Source organism: Panulirus ornatus, chromosome 42 (genome assembly GCF_036320965.1).
Source record: "Panulirus ornatus isolate Po-2019 chromosome 42, ASM3632096v1, whole genome shotgun sequence".
Lineage (NCBI taxonomy): Eukaryota > Metazoa > Arthropoda > Malacostraca > Decapoda > Palinuridae > Panulirus > Panulirus ornatus.
The window spans coordinates 24004481-24018011 of NC_092265.1; the positions used below are offsets into that span (position 1 = coordinate 24004481).

Genomic DNA, 13531 nt, shown 5'->3' on the forward strand with positions numbered 1-13531 from the left:
AACATACGCAATGAACAAACAACAACAGTTGTCTTTATGAACCAAAGAAGTATATGTTTGGATACACGTATCGGAAATACCGTTTTCCCATTTTTTCTGTCCGTTTTCAAGATCTGGTTTGAGTCAAAGATGATATTCAATAACCTGGTGTTTTACAGTCAGTTTCATGACACGAGTTTTGATGCAGGTGTTCGTCATCGTTGTAGCTTTGTGTGTGTGTGTGTGTGTGTGTGTGACGGCACGGGCTGTACATATAATGAGACACAAATCGTGATATAGGTAACTTACAGCCACACGGACACATACATAATACACAACACAGTACCGATCCTCAGGGCGCCAGATAGTGATTTTGTTTCTTTCTGGCTCCAGCGAGGGGGACCTGGGTAAACATGGCCACCAATCAGGACCTGGGAACGGTTGGTTCCCGCCTCAGTCCAACAGTGGTGGCCCTAGTACGACCCTTGCTGGAGGAGGCCACTTCGGCCGTCATCGTCCACGATGGGTCACTCATCGCCCAGAGAGTGACCCACGACCTCATCTCACCGCCATCCACCTCTCTCGTTCTTGGGAACATGAGGAACCTGCTGGAGGATCCCCACGCCCTCGCTACCTTCAGAGGACACCAGCTCAACGCCGTCCACGGCCTTGCCATCTTCCTCTTCAGCAACGTTAGCGTAGTTAGCAGGTTTCTGGCGGCCAAGCCTCCCGAGTGGCTCAGAACCTCACTGCTGCTGTTGAGTCTTTCCCTACACAGTGACGCGAGGTACATATATTACCATGGTCTGTACTCTGGCCCATGTTATAGTACGTGTCGTCATACACGGTGTTGCAGCACTGTAGTAAACTGTATGACCAAGTCTTGCACCTCACCACCAAGGAAACATAGCAAAACGTGCTATATCCGAGCACTTCACGCTATTCCAATAGATATTCCTCTTTTACCTTACCATTAATTCCGTACCCTAACACTTGTACTGTCCCCAGCACTAGTACTGTTACTAGTGCATCCCAGGAACACGTAATGTACTCCAGGAACTTTAATGAATCCTAGCCATAACACTGCACTTAAGCACCAGTACTGTATCCTCGTAGAAATACTGTACCGAGCACTAATACTGTGCTCCAGCACTAATACTGTATCCCAGCACTAGTACTGTACCCCAGCACTAACACTGTACCCCAGCACTAATACTGTATCCCAGCACTAGTACTGTACCCCAGCACTAGCACTGTACCCCAGCACTAGCACTGTACCCCAGCACTAATACTGTATCCCAGCACTAGTACTGTACCCCAGCGACAGCATTGTATCCCAGTGCTAGTACTGTACCCCAGCAGTAGCACTGTACCCCAGCACTGTACCCTACTCCAGCAGAAGGCGCAATCGTCCGCTACAGTGCCCAAGTACTAATTTCGCCCAATCATTTTCTATGTAATTTCCGTAACAGATACTAACAAAAATCTTAAATTGGAATCATGATATTCCATATATAACTTAAATTTGGCAAGTATCTGTAGATGTTGTTTAAGATTGACAATAACAATTGTACAGTTTAATGTCTCCATCCATATTCAAGTCTTTAGTTCAATTCCTTATCTGACTTTTTCGTAGATATGATAATGTGACATTAATGATGGTATTTATGGTGAACATGAGTAGTACATGTTGCTGAGGGATAGACCAGGTCATCCTCATACCAGTGTGGAGGTCGTCCTCTGGTGCCACAGTATGTCATACTAGCATGGAGGTCGTCCTCTGGTGCCACAGTATGTCATACTAGCATGGAGGTCGTCCTCTGGTGCCACAGTATGTCATACTAGTGTGGAGGTCGTCCTCTGGTGCCACAGTATGTCATACTAGTGTGGAGGTCGTCCTCTGGTGCTACAGTATGTCATACTAGTGTGGAGGTCGTCCTCTGGTGCTACAGTATGTCATACTAGTGTGGAGGTCGTCCTCTGGTGCCACAGTATGTCATACTAGCATGGAGGTCGTCCTCTGGTGCCACAATATGTCATACTAGTGTGGAGGTCGTCCTCTGGTGCCACAGTATGTCATACTAGCGTGGAGGTCGTCCTCTGGTACTACAGTATGTCATACTAGCATGGAGGTCGTCCTCTGGTGCTACAGTATGTCATACTAGCATGGAGGTCGTCCTCTGGTGCTACAGTATGTCATACTAGCATGGAGGTCGTCCTCTGGTGCTACAGTATGTCATACTAGCATGGAGGTCGTCCTCCTTACTACCACTGCTGGGTCTTGATCACCTGAGCATGTGGAGAAGGTCAGTTGTTATGTCTTAACAACAGATTCTGCAGTCCATAACCTGCTTTCAAATCCGGGCTGCTGCTTACTGTATACATGTAGACAGACGTAGAGAGGAAGAATACGCTACTGGCATTTGTCTTAAGAACCTGAAGGTTGATGGATTAATGTGAGACAACTGATGGATGGTAACGAACTTGGAGTCACAAGTTGCAACTCCTGAACTCGGCAGAGAGCTGCTGGCGGAGGCGCAGGAGGTACGGTGGTCAGCCCTGCTCCAGGCAAGACTCACGACCAGCAACAACAGCTTCAGACACTTCGTCATCAATTTCCTGCCCTACAATCCTCCCGGCTCACAGTTGCACCTCCAGGTTCGTCAGACTGTAGAATTAGATTTATGTATGACGGATTTCACACAAGGAGTCCGTAGATTACTGGAAACTGTAGAACCAATGAGTTTACGAGGCATGGTTCGGGTATGGAGTACCTGGGAGATGTAGCATAGCAAGAATGTCTGTCTGTACTGTTATCACGGTGTTTACTGGGGGGCTGCTGGTCTGACGTCCTCAAACTTCTCACAGAATAGGACGAAGTGGAACTCGGTATGGCCGTTATGACGGTCACAGAGGAGGCAGGTACGGTCCGCTCCATTCCTAGGACCGATAACCTCCTGTGGCTGCACTATCCTGAGCAAAATCAGGGCGTCTTTAACATAGGATCAGCTAGGATGAGGACGGAGAACGATTCTATTTCTGATGTGTAGTGTGGGACGTTTGGAGGCACAGCGCCTCTGCTGCAGGGTGTTTACACAGGTCAGCCGAAGTAAACGTCTTGGTGACAAAATACTAACAAGATCTAAGGTGTGTTGAAGGGACGAGAGGCCGCTGTTCACACAAGTTCAAAGTGCGTCACGTTTAGCATGTCCTACATACGTCAGAAACTAAAGGAAAGGAAATTTAAGTTTGCTTGTAGTTGTCCTTCTGTGTCTAAAGAACTAGTAGGAGTATCTGGTTAGGGAAGACCGGTGATATGGGCAGGGAAAGATGTTAGCCTGTGTTGTTAAGTCTGTGACGCGTGTGAGTAGTGAGGATATTAGGCGCTTCATCCTCTCTCCCAACCATCAGGTGTTCCGTTCCATCCTTTCCCTCCAGCTTCTCGTTGCTTCACCTTCCATCACTCTCTACTCTGCCGCCCCACCACCTGGCATGTCACTTTCTTCCCACTACCAGCACTGCCATTTCATCTCTCTCTTATCTCCCGGTGTGTCACCCTCTGCCCCACGACAGGTGTGTGACGGGCGGCCGCTGACGCGTGGACAGGTGTTTCTGGAGCGATACCATCACTTCCATGGTCGAGAGCTGCAGGTAGCCAGCTGGCTGGATGACTTCCCTTTCCTCTTCTACGACACAGGTGAACCCCCTCGCTCTCTACCCTCGGGAACGACTCCTCTCACACTCTCATTCACGATATTTGATGAGCGATAAGTTCTCACACGACCACATCCTTCATATATATCACAGCCTACTCAACCTAGACCCCCAATTGCTTCGACCTACTGTGTAAGGTTTCAGCATGTGGAAATAGATATCTGACCTCTTGTGATATTCGCCTGTGTGTGTTTTAGATGGCCAGGTTCAGGGGATGGCCAAGGTGATGCTGGACGAGGTGGCCAGCCGTCTGCACTTCACCTACCACCTTCAGGAGGAGCCACCTGACGGGTACTGGGGTGAACTGGTCAACGGGACGTGGATGGGCATGGCTGGGCAGGTTGTCAGGCACGAGAAAGACCTCATTATTGACGGGTTTGCCATCCTGCTCGATCGCTACCACTCCCTCGACCTGTCTGTACCCTACTTCACCGACTCCTACAGCGCAGCACTCAAGGTCCTTCCCTCCTTGTCTTATACGTAGTCTGGCTTCTGTACTCGTCTGTCTTTGTTCTAACCTGCTACATAAACATGTACTGAACACTTCCACTTGGGACAGGTTTTTGAACCAGTAACAGAGGCGACACAGAGCCCTTAAATGAACACAAGTGCCAGGTATCTAAATGAACAGAAGTACCAGGTATCTAAATGAACACAAGTGCCAGGTATCTAAATGAACACAAGTACCAGGTATCTAAATAAACAAATGTACCAGGTATCTAAATGAACACAAGTGCCAGGTATCTAAATGAACACAAGTACCAGGTATCTAAATGAACACAAGTACCAGGTATTTAAATGAACACAAGTACCAAGTAACTAAATGAACACAAGTGCCAGGTATCTAAATGAACACAAGTACCAGGTATCTCAATGAACACAAGTACCAGGTATCTCACAAGTACATACATAGACCTCTGTATTCGTTTTTCCTTCAACACGAAGTTAACACAAACATAGCATCTGGCCGGTGGCCATCATACCCCTCTGGGTAAGCAATGTAAGGAGAGCAATGTCCTCCACCAGGGTACTGACACTGCACGAAGCTTGTCATCCTTCTTATCATGTAAGCACTGCACAGGGACAGCGGGCATCGACGAACGAAGCTCTGTTAAGCTTCACCTTAACGTAAGCGTATAAAAGCTTAACTTCGCAATTAAGCTTCACCTTAACGTAAGCGTATAAAAGCTTAACTTCGCAATTAAGATTCACCTTAACGTAAGCGTATCAAAGCTTAACTTCGCAATTTGCAAATAGGATGAAATGTGCCACATAGAGGAGTTGAACTCTGGATGACTGGGATACATGACCAGTGAGATACGTGACCACTGGGATACATGACCACTGGGATACATGATCACTGGGATACATGATCACTGGGATATAAGACCAGTGCTCTGAGCTCTGACACACCATTGCTGTCATGTGTTCTTGTGGTGCTGCAGAACACTGTGTGTGTGTGTGTGTGTGTGTGTGTGTGTGTGTGTCTGTGTGTGTCCACTCAAGAATGCCTGGGACTATAAGTCCGACTGCCAGATCCCTGGACACTTGAAAGTACAACCACAACCGTGTGTGCGTGAGAGGCTGAAGGGTTGTATGTACGTCCCAGCTAGGAGACGTTAGGTCGCCCTACCTCCCTTCATCACTGTGTCTTGGTTAATGACTGACGTGGCGCTAGAGAGAGAGAGAGAGAGAGAGAGAGAGAGAGAGAGAGAGAGAGAGAGAGAGAGAGAGAGAGAGAGGACCTCGAGCCTCCAAGAGCCGCTTCCCACAGCCAGATGATGACGACACCGTCTCTTCCTTCCTCCACCAGATGCCTCCGCCGGCGCCCCGCTGGGTGGCAGTGGTGTACCCTTTCCAGGGTGTGGTGTGGGCAAGTGTGGCCGCCACACTGCTCCTGTTGGGCCTCACCCTCCGCGCCTTCATCCACGCTCACCCACACACCTCCTCCACACACAGTACGTAGACGCGAACTATCCCATCACCACTAGGTGTACGACGCTCCAAAGGAGTCCTGCACTTCCCTGCTCCTGATTGGAGCGCAGCCTTAAGGCTGCAGGAGTCCCATACAAGGAGTCCTGGGGTTGCTGTGAACACCATCGCCACAAATGGTAAACAACCATACCATCAGAGGCAGACTAACTACCCAATTATAGCGCCAACACTGAAGACATATGAATCTCCCATAACACAAGTGGTATGTCAACTATGCCCCCCACTACTAAAACCTGACATAGTTCCACTGAAACGAAAACTGTTCACATTACCCTTCGCATAGCTACCCACTCAACACCACTGATAATGAAGCCTAAATGAACCACTGGTAACAGATCCCCCATACCACCTCTTGTTAGAATTTCTTGCCATTATCGATGAAGGAACCACTAACCCAGTGAATCTTCACACCACCACTGGTAAAGCAATGCCTACCCAACAACTGGAACAAGAATGCGTCATCATCACCACTGGAATGTTAAGCCACACACCACTACTGATGTTAGTAACTCCACACCACCACTGGTTATAGAGATATTTACACCACCAGTGGTAGTAGAAACTCACACTAGCTACTAGTTCCTTCACACAAGTGGTATAGTCGCTTCCAAATTAATACTGGTCCAGTAAGAGGGCTCCACTACTGCACACTACCACTAGCACAACGACACACTAGCATCACACATCAGGTATAGCAGCTGCCCCTCACACTAGCATCACACATCAGGTATAGCAGCTACCCCTCACACTAGCTTCACACATCAGGTATTGCAGCTGCCCCTCACACTAGCATCACACATCAGGTATTGCAACTGCCCCTCACACTAGCTTCACACATCAGGTATAGCAGCTGCCCCTCACACTAGCTTCACACATCAGGTATAGCTGCTGCCCCTCACACTAGCATCACACATCAGGTATAGCTGCTGCCCCTCACACTAGCGTCACACATCAGGTATTGCAGCTGCCCCTCACACTAGCGTCACACATCAGGTATTGCAGCTGCCCCTCACACTAGCGTCACACATCAGGTATAGCAGCTGCCCCTCACACTAGCATCACACATCAGGTATTGCAGCTGCCCCTCACACTAGCATCACACATCAGGTATAGCTGCTGCCCCTCACACTAGCGTCACACATCAGGTATTGCAGCTGCCCCTCACACTAGCAGGGGTACACCAAGACAACACTGGTACGATGCCCACGTCACCACAAGTGTGATCCATACCCTCCCAGGAGCCAACGTGGTGTCGACGATGCTGTGGATAACCAGCGGTGCGGTGCGGCAGCCGATGCCGCAGCTGCCGCAGGGATCCTGGGGATGTCGCCTCCTGCTCGTGGCCTGGTGGCTGGCTGCGGTGGTCCTCTCCACATCCTACACGGGGAGCATCACTGCCTTCCTCACCGTGCCCAGGCAGGCCCCCAAGATTGCTACGCTGCACGACCTCGCCCAGGCTAATAGCAAGTCAGTTGAGGTTGAAAATAACGATCTACGTAGAATGACAGGAGTGAGGAAGAGAGGAGAGGTATAGAAGGAGCTGAGAGAGTGTGCCTCAGTAATGTTGTTGCAAAGGATCAAATACTCTATGTTAGATTCTTGAATGCAAGAGTGGTTGATGTGGGAGGTCAGAGTTGTAAGTGGGGGCACAGCTTGTAGAGTTCTGCACTGAAACCGAACTGGTGATTGGGAACATTCGTTTAGGAAAAAATAAAGTGCATTCATGTATGAGTGAGTGGGTTTGGGGGTTAAAGAGCATTACTGGGTTATGTACTAATTGACAGGCGTGCAAAGGAGAGACTATGGGCTTTGAATACACTGCAGCTGATGGGATGTTTGATTCCCTTCATGGTGGGCAGTGTGAGTGGTTGTGATGGATTTAGAAAAAAGGTGAAATGACATGCGTGGGGAAGAGGATGGTGAAAGTGAGCGAGCTTGGAAAAGAGGCTTGTGTGTCGAGATACCACGAGAGATCGGGGTGGAGTGGAGTGGGTGAGGAGCGAAAGATAGATAGGGAAGCAGCGGTTACATGTACAAGCGAAGTGTGTGATACGCACAGGTCGGGATGCAGGAGTGTGCGAAAGGTTAGCGAGTGGCGGGATGGTTCTGGGGGCACTGAGGAGTGCGTGGAAGGATTGGTCACTGTCTGTAAGGGCAAAGACGAGTATGTTTGATGGTACAGTAGTCCCAACGGTGGCGTACGGCTTTGAAACAGACGATGGAGGGATGGAAAGAAAGATGCTCTAAGTGCCTGGGAGATGCGGAAAGGTTTGAGGTTTGCGTGGGAAAGAGCGAAATAGAGCGATGTGTTATACAGGGGAAGACGTATTGTCAGTAGGCTGAACTAGGACATATGAAGCGGTCAGGAGAAACATTGGAAAGGTCTCTGGGGCTTGGCTATGGATATGGGGTTCACTATACATGACGGCTAGAGAGTGGATATGAGCGAACTCGGCCGGTCTACGTCTGTTCCTGGCGCCAACTAGCTACGCGGGAGACGGCAAACAAGAATGGTGTGTGCGTATATATATACATATATATATATATATATATATATATATATATATATATATATATATATATATATATATATTCGGTGTTTCCCGCGCCATGAACAGACTAAGAAAATGCCTCATTCGCTCGCCTCCATCCTCGAGTTGCCATGAGCTTTGCACGGCACTTCTTTGGTGACCTTCCAGGCTGTTCCTGCTGGACTACGGCGCCTTCCTCCCGGGCTACCTGACGACGTCGGTGGACCCCGTCTACCGGGCCCTTGGCCAGAAACTCCATCTTGTCGAGTCTTACGACGCCATCAGGGTCGAGATGGAGGCCGGACACGCCTTCGTGGAGGGGAGGCACTACACCCAGGCCGCTCTCATCAGATGGCGTATGGCTGACGCTTACGTCGTGGAGGAGATGATGTTCCCTAATTACAACGGCTGGGCCTTCCGCAAGGGCACGCCCTGGACGCCCATGTTCAACAAGTTAGTCCACAACAAAAGAAGCCATTTCGTGCGCACTCATCACTCGTTTAAGTTGCTCATGAAGTCAGATAAACTAATAACCAACGTAAGAACAAATTTTGAAAATCAGTGTAAACTGCCAGATTTACACGACACAGTAAACGTCAGTATGAGGCTATGTTGCCGAAAATAGCAAGATAAACACAAATTATTTTCATACACCATATGAACGAGTCGTCACCCTCAGCCATGCTGTATATCATCGCCAGCGAGCGGATAATGAACGGTACAGCATCGATGTGGTACCAACCTTTTCCACCTAAAGGAACCCACCTTACTCTGCTGCAGCGTGGACTGCAGCGTCGATGCTGCAAAGCCCCATAGAAATGCCACACACACACACACACACACACCCATATACATATCATTTGTACACGAAAAAATTACAGTGTATGTTAAAAAGCAATATAAGCAACAAATATACATTACTGTAATTAATGATAAATATAATGCCGCTTAATAAGACCTTCTACTGGTTGGTAAGGTTATTTAATGTATGTATGTTTCATGTTGAGGTGCCTGAGGATTGGCGGAATGCTTGCATAGTGCCATTGTACAAAGGCAAAGGGGATAAGAGTGAATGCTCAAATTACAGAGGTATAAGTTTCTTGAGTATTCCTGGGAAATTATATGGGAAGGTATTGATTGAGAGGGTGAAGGCATGTACAGAGCATCAGATTGGGGAAGAGCAGTGTGGTTTCAGAAGTGGTAGAGGATGTGTGGATCAGGTGTTTGCTTTGAAGAATGTATGTAAGAAATACTTAGAAAAGCAAATGGATTTGTATGTAGCATTTACGGATCTGAAGAAGGTATATGATAGAGTTGAAAGAGATGCTCTGTGGAAGGTATTAAGAACATATGGTGTGGGAGGCAAGTTGTTAGAAGCAGTGAAAAGTTTTTATCGAGGATGTAAGGCATGTGTACGTGTAGGAAGAAAAGAAAGTGATTGGTTCTCAGTGAATGTAGGTTTGCGGCAGGGGTGTGTGATGTCTCCATGGTTGTTTAATTTGTTTATGGATGGGGTTCTTAGGGAGGTGAATGCAAGAGTTTTGGAAAGAGGGGCAAGTATGCAGTCTGTTGTTTGAATGAGAGAGCTTGGGAAGTGAGTCAGTTGTTGTTCGCTGATGATACAACGCTGGTGGCTGATTCATGTGAGAAACTGCAGAAGCTGGTGACTGAGTTTGGTAAAGTGTGTGAAAGAAGAAAGTTAAGAGTAAATGTGAATAAGAGCAAGGTTATTAGGTACAGTAGGGTTGAGGGTCAAGTCAATTGGGAGGTAAGTTTGAATGGAGAAAAACTGGAGGAAGTAAAGTGTTTTAGATATCTGGGAGTGGATCTGGCAGCGGATGGAACCATGGAAGCGGAAGTGAATCATAGGGTGGGGGAGGGGGCGAAAGTTCTGGGAGCGTTGAAAAATGTGTGGAAGTCGAAAACATTATCTCGGAAAGCAAAAATGGGTATGTTTGAATGAATAGTGGTTCCAGCAATGTTGTATGGTTGCGAGGCATGGGCTATGGATAGAGTTGTGCGCAGGAGGGTGGATGTGCTGGAAATGAGATGTTTGAAGACATTATGTGGTGTGAGGTGGTTTGATCGAGTAAGTAATGTAAGGGCAAGAGAGATGAGTGGAAATAAAAAGAGTGTGGTTGAGAGAGCAGAAGAGGGTGTTTTGAAATGGTATGGTCACATGGAGAGAATGAGTGAGGAAAGATTGACAAAGAGGATATATGTGTCAGAGCTGGAGGGAACGAGGAGAAGTGGGAGACGAAATTGGAGGTGGAAAGATGGAGTGAAAAAGATTTTGAGTGATCGGGGCCTGAACATGCAGGAGGGTGAAAGGCATGCAAGGAATAGAGTGAATGGAACGATGTGGTATACCGGGGTCGACGTGCTGTCAATGGATTGAACCAGGATATGTGAAGCGTCTGGGGTAAACCATGGAAAGTTCTGTGGGGCCTGGATGTGGAAAGGGAGCTGTGGTTTCGGTGCATTATTACATGAAAGCTAGAGACTGAGTGTGAACGAATGGGGCCTTTGTTGTCTTTTCCTAGCGCTACCTCGCACACATGAGATGGGAGGGGGTTGTTATTCCATGTGTGGCGAGGTGGCGATGGGAATAAATAAAGGCAGACAGTATGAATTATGTACATGTGTATATATGCATATGTTTGTGTGTATATATATATATATATATATATATATATATATATATATATATATATATATATATATATGTATACATTGAGATGTATAGGTATGTATATTTGCGTGTGTGGACGTGTATGTATATACATGTGTATGTGGGTGGGTTGGGCCATTCTTTCGTCTGTTTCCTTTCGCTACCTCGCTAACGCGGGAGACAGCGACAAAGCAAAAAAAATAAATATAAATATAACGAAAAATATTCAGGAATATTACTGGGATCATTACTTCTGTATGTTATGCATCACATAAAATATCTTTTCTCAGTAGAGGCCTCACAGTTTACCACACTCCCACTAACACCAAATATCCCAGGGAATAAATGTTCATCCGACACCAAATATCGTTAGCATTAATGATATTCAGGCTCATGGATGGGAGAAGAATATCTACCAAGTAATATCTTACCATAAGTGGAATCAAAAGTCGTCCATCTAATTTGATTTTGATGATAAATACCTCTACATACACAATGAGATTTAAAATGGAAATGGACGATTACAAGGCTTAGTTTGACTATTTTCACAAATCTAAATCCTGAATATCTTGTAATAATGACGGTTTTGTTAACAAAAACAACAAAAAGAGTACAAAAAAATTCAGAGAGCAACGTACCATTGGGTCGTTCCGTGGTTGTTGTGGTACTGGCCGAGCCTCAGGGTGGCAGGACCACAGAAGCAGCGAGAGTTACCTCAAAATGAACCACTCGTGCTTCGAAAATGAGTCGGTTCAATGACTCGATATGTCCACAAAAGTCCAACACTCCTGTGAATTGGGCGTAGCAGAGAGGAACGAAGCACTCCGAGTCTATCGAAGCCGAAGCGAACCACTTTGAATCACACTGCATCGCACTATACTCGAGGAGGACAAACAATTCTCACCCCAAATAACTATACAACAAACAAGTAATCTTAAATCACTGACACTTCTGACACGTGTATCCATTGCAATCGGGGCTAAAAGAACAAAATTTGGCAATTATCTCCGATAATATTACACCGAGCCAAATGAAAACAACCTTCGCCTTCTGGCGTTCAGACTGGAATGGCAAGGAGCAGGCGGACGAGGCGAGGCTGAGACAGGGAAGCTAACAGTCAGGAAGTGTCACTGCAGTACATTCGCGTTATCCTAAATGAGACGTCGAAGGCCCAAAGTTACCATGTTACGCGTCTTATCAATTATTTACGAAACGTTAAGACATCTCACTTTAGGTAAACAATCTTTGACTATACATCAATAAAAACAAGAGTTGCCAGCTGGTAATTTTCATTAGCAAATGGGTAAAAGTTTAGTAACGAAGAATCAGTTTGGTAATGGAAATTTGTGATTTGGTGTTCTGGTAAATGTGAAGGCCAAATTTGGTAATGAAGAAACCTAGTATGCTAAAAATATACTTTCCCTTCCTCAGTATTTACTACTTTGTGATAGATTCATTCCCTGGCGCAGGTACCTGTTGAGGATGGTGGAGTCTGGCCTGGTGAATCACTGGCACCGCACCATCCTAGCCAGCTTCAGGCGCGACCACGGCCTCACCCCACGCCTACTGGAGGACAACCTCCTCTCCCTCAGACCTCTCTCAGTCTCAGACTCCCAGGGGACCTTCATCATCATGGGCTTCGGCATCGCCCTAGCGATTGTAGGTTTTATTTTAGAATTTCTGCATCATCGTCTGAGGGCCAGGGAGGCGGGCGGTCACAGCCTAGTCAAATCATATGATTTTCAGTAAAGTCAAGCTTATGGTATGATCGCTAGGGGTTGGTCATCTATGCCGAGAAAAATCCCATCACGTATTTTGTGCTTCATAATGACTCCAGGCTTTTATGATGATCCTTTCCAAGCAAAATAATTATATAATATCAAGAATGTAATAATGTCCGATACACTTCTTCCTCGCTTGTCTTTCGTCAATATATTGTTTACTGAAATGTAGTATGTCCACACGACTGTGTTCCCTCGTCTATGCTTTCCAAATGTAACCCATCCATACACCTCAATAACCTCTACAACCTACCGTAATTCTACCATTTCTTTGTCATACGCGTGATTACTTTCCATAATTCCATTTTGTGTTGCGGGGAGAGAGAGAGTTTTTTATCCTTGTACTTATACGACATAGTTATGGATGCAATTATCATGACTATCTATATGTACAAATCCAGGAAACTCCACTTTAAATCATATCACTGTAAACCTGTATCTTATCCAGTGTAAGTAAACACATCATAGAAAATTTCCTTTTGTTTCCTTATAACTATTATTTTCTTGATAGAAATAATCAAACACGTAAAGTTTCATCAAATGACTGAAAAGCATCAGGATTAAGGTGGATGTCAGGGTTGGGATTGCTGTAGGGTTTGTAGACATTATTCGTCCCATGAAGGTAGTGTTGTAGTGATGGCCGGAGCCATCTTACACTCTCCAAGACAGTATATCACATATACCTGTCTTTTCTTTCTTCCTTTTCTAAATTATGTTAATAACTTTATTTTCCATTTTCCTCGAATCCCATTCAAGGCCTGACCTCATGGAGGACCATTGTCTATGATTATAGCCTCTGACGTCAAATTATGAGAGGCAAGTGGCTCGATAATTGTCTGTGAGTTAATCCAAATCACTTA

The 13531-nt window shown here is 46.3% G+C and overlaps 2 protein-coding genes across 2 annotated transcripts; both read left to right on the forward strand.

Annotated features, from left to right (window-relative positions):
* The first annotated feature begins 383 nt into the window (after window positions 1–383).
* On the forward strand, window positions 384–5880 carry LOC139762053 (uncharacterized). Its single transcript, XM_071686821.1, has 5 exons — window positions 384–766; window positions 2499–2637; window positions 3553–3676; window positions 3891–4150; window positions 5507–5880. Exons 1-5 carry the CDS (start codon window positions 393–395, stop codon window positions 5657–5659), a joined length of 1050 nt encoding a protein of 349 aa, XP_071542922.1. The 5' UTR covers window positions 384–392; the 3' UTR covers window positions 5660–5880.
* A 1052-nt stretch (window positions 5881–6932) lies between these two features.
* Window positions 6933–13123, forward strand: LOC139762054 (ionotropic receptor 93a-like). The gene is made up of 3 exons (XM_071686822.1): window positions 6933–7155; window positions 8388–8672; window positions 12360–13123. Exons 1-3 carry the CDS (start codon window positions 6947–6949, stop codon window positions 12637–12639), a joined length of 774 nt encoding a protein of 257 aa, XP_071542923.1. The 5' UTR covers window positions 6933–6946; the 3' UTR covers window positions 12640–13123.
* Window positions 13124–13531: the final 408 nt, after the last annotated feature.